The 3,797-nt window shown below is 36.7% G+C and overlaps 1 protein-coding gene across 1 annotated transcript in view; it reads right to left on the minus strand.

The window, feature by feature from the left end:
* Positions 1-1,712: 1,712 nt before the first annotated feature.
* Positions 1,713-3,797, minus strand: part of LOC104265937 (GLIPR1-like protein 1) — a 3,135-nt gene continuing 1,050 nt past the window's right edge. Inside the window, exons 3-4 of the mRNA XM_026835485.1 lie at positions 2,600-2,735; positions 1,713-1,886 (exon numbers count right to left, since the gene is read on the minus strand). Coding sequence (XP_026691286.1) covers positions 1,713-1,886; positions 2,600-2,735 — 310 coding nt within the window. The remainder of the gene's footprint in view (positions 1,887-2,599; positions 2,736-3,797) is intronic.

Below are 3,797 nucleotides of genomic sequence, written 5' to 3' on the forward strand. Positions count from 1 at the left end.
GGTGTTGTTGCTGGAGGTGTTGTTATTGGTGTTGTTTCTTCAGTTGTTGTTGTCGTTGGTGTTGTTGCTGAAGTTGTTGGCGTTGGTATGTTTACTGTCGACGTTTTCGATTTCGATGTGATTGTTTTTGGTGTAGTAGATTTTGATACCGTTGTTTTCTTGACGGTCGTTGTACTTTTAACTGGTGTTTTTAGCGTTGTTGATTTAGTAGTGACTGCAAAATCAAGGTATTTTTTTAGTTTGTCTATGATGGTAACGAGATTCGACCAGTCAAAATATTTTTATTGGGCGGGTACATGAAGTGTCAAATCCAGGATAAGAACCACTTGGTGTTTTAAAACGTTATTACAGCGGCAATTGAAGAGATATGTGTGCCGCAAAAAAGCTCAATCCATGGCTGATGATTTCATTTAATACGTGCTTGGGTCGAACGCAAATTGAAAGACATGTTTGCATAGGTGTTTCAAGTTTAAAAATAAAAAGGTCCTTGAAAAACCGAAGTTTTTAAACCATAAGTTCAGTCTCCAGACATCCGGGTAGGATATTTTTATGAGACCTTAGCGGTTTTTAAATACGGCAACAAATTATACATTACACTCGTAGTCTAACGAAAGTATTTATATAAGTCGACAATAAGTAGCACAAGTAGTAGGCTGTATATGGTCTTACCAATCAACTTGCTTTCTACGCACAAGCCTTCGTTGCACACAAGATCTGAATCACACTTTGAACAACGTGTGCCTTCAATGTAAGGTCTCTGTGCTACAGGGCCATTCCTTGTGAATGTGCTATTACCATGAAATGTAATTTGAATGAATGAATGAATGTAACTTACTTATCCTCGCGTGGCCGGAAAACGACAGTCGTTATGACACGGGTTTTAACACCTCGTGCCAGCTTACGAGTTACCATGTATGTTACTTTGTAGGTGATTATTATTTTTTTATGTATGGCTGATAATTTGGACAACCCATTAGTGACAACTGGGTTGGAGCAATTGCCCAAGGACACATACGCCCACAATGGTAGCAGCGACGAGCCTTGTACCCACTACCTCTGGGTTATAGGCAGGCGCGCTAACCACTATGCCCCGGCGCCGGACTTTACAAATTCATTTATGTTTATCGCTAACCTAATTCATATACTTACAGTACATTTCCAGCATAGCCATAGTTGCAAATCACAATTATTCCGGGGGCAAATAACATTTCAATATTCCTGAAGTAAAAAGGTTAACAGATTTTACAGTAGGGTGGGGAAAGATGGGACCTATTTTAACTCTATTTTTTGTCCTATTTAGTAGTAAACAAAGAACATTCAAATAAATATAAAACTATATCCTTACGACTCCCATAGAACGGTGTTAATTGTTTAAAACACGATCAGGATATTTAGACATTATGTGCTAAAGGTGTTCCATCTTGCCCCACTCTACTATAAATTTGGGTAAGGAAAGATGGCGCACCTTTACATTCTATTTTTCCGTCGCAATTGATAGTAAACAAAGAAAATTCAAAGGGTTATAACAGCGTATTCCTGCGACTCCCATAGACCGTTATAACTGTTTAAAACACAATCAGAATATTTAGATATTAGGTGCTAAAGGTATTCCATCTTCCCCCAACCTACTATAATTTAAATTAACGGAAATGATGACTATATTCATAACACATGTATGCTGCATGACCAAATAATGCATGTATATGCCTAACTTATTTATCTTGCAGTGGCAGATCAATGACAGTTGTTATAGCGTAAAACAATACGTACGAGCATTTTGCTACAGCACATCCGAGTTTGAAGCTTTTTGCCCAAACCAATTGCGTGTAATGACCACAAATACTTTTATCACGGCAACTATTGTCCTTGTACATGTACGATTCCACCTGTAAAACGCCACAAGTTAATTCAGGAAATATTAAAACATGTATTCTATTTTAGCTTATAAAAGTTGTCATGGAACGCTGTTCGGTTATTAAGAAAATGCATTTTAGCGTTGCAAAAATAAAGACATGGTTTTCGCAACATACACGTCGTGCCCGCTTACGAGTTTCCCCGTTCATACAACTTTTTACATAATTACTCTTTCTGTGTGACTGACAATTATTTTAGACATTCCATTAGTGACCACTAGGTTGAAGCAACCGTCGTTAAAGTGTATTTCACAGATACACATACTCCCACGATGTCAGCAGTGAAGAACCGCCCTGAACGTGAGTATAGAATAGATCGAAAAGTAACAAAAATGCAAAGTTTGCATTCTGCAGTAGACGTAAGGAGTAGGAATAGAAAAATGTTTTAGTTACATTTATATTTTATGGTTTCATATGTACAGCGCAGTTTACTTTGTTTAACTTATTGATAAGAATACTATGGGAAATACATGTTGAACACTCATCGAACATGGGTGCGATGAAACCAATGTGATTTTTGCAACAGGATACACTTTCAAAATGGGCCCATCACGCGTCTCTCATACAAAGACGCAAAACACACGGGTTGTCTGCGGTGCCTTTTAACGTTTCAATCACCATCGTATATATCAACTTTCCACTTTAGATACAATTCAGCAGTCAACATGAGCATCCATATAAATTACCTCAGAGTGCCAACTTTTCGTTGTTTCGTTAATGACTTTGTCCACATTTTTTCCACTCCCAACATAAATGTTTTCACCCACTTGAGGAAATTGAGGAATTTTAGATTTTCTGTTGCTGTGTTCGAAGGTACATTTCCTAAAATACAAGTTAGGTTAATATATTATAGCCTCTATTGTATAACGTTTATGTTAAATGACTTTGCACCCATAAGTTAAAACAAAAATACTACCGTGTTACATTTGTACAATGACCATGATTATGTAATGTATTTATCTTGTCTTTTTACGCACACTTTTCTTTCAATTAAAAAGTACTGTGAGTAAGATGGGATACATTTAGCACATAACATCCAAATACCCTGATTGTGTTTTAAACAATTAATAACAACTGTCTATGGAAGTCGCGAGGATACAGTTTATAAACTTTTGAATGAACTTTGTTTACTACCAAATGGGACGAGAAAATAGAATGAAAAGGTGTCCCATTTTCCCCACCCTACTACATTAAAATGAATTAAATATTTGTAATCCACTGTGAGTTGCTTTTTATAAGGTTAAACAGCAATAGTTTTGGTCCAATAACTCTTTCAATTATGTTATGCTTAGCGTGTTATAACTAATATATCGTTTTGAATGAATCAATGTACCTTATTTATTCTTTCGTGGCGGGGTAGCGACAGTCAATGTAACACGGGTGTTTGATATGCAACTTTTTGGGTTATTATTTATTAGATTAGTAGGTTGGGGAAAGATGGGACACATTTTTATTCTATTTTCTCGTCCCATTTGGTAGTAAACAAAGAACATTCAAAGAGTTATAATTTGTATCATCGCGACTCCCATGGACCGTTGTTAATTGTTTAAAACACGATCAGGTTATCCGGATGGTATAAAACCTAAATTAAAGGCGTCCCATCCTGCCCTAGAGTAATCCTTTTTTAATATGTGGCCGACACTTTGGACAACCCACTGAGTTGGAGCAATTATCATGTCTTGCTTAAGGACACATAAGCTCCCAATGGTAGTTACACCCATTAACAAATGAGTTTGATATATGAATGAATGAACGAATGAATGTAACTTACTTTATCCTCGCGTGGCCGGAAAACGACAGTCGTTATCACACGGGTTTAATACCTCGTGTCAGCTTACGATTTAACATGTATGTTACTTTGTGGGTGATTACTTTTTGGGGATT

This window comes from Ciona intestinalis, chromosome 8 (assembly GCF_000224145.3).
Source record: "Ciona intestinalis chromosome 8, KH, whole genome shotgun sequence".
Taxonomy (NCBI): domain Eukaryota; kingdom Metazoa; phylum Chordata; class Ascidiacea; order Phlebobranchia; family Cionidae; genus Ciona; species Ciona intestinalis.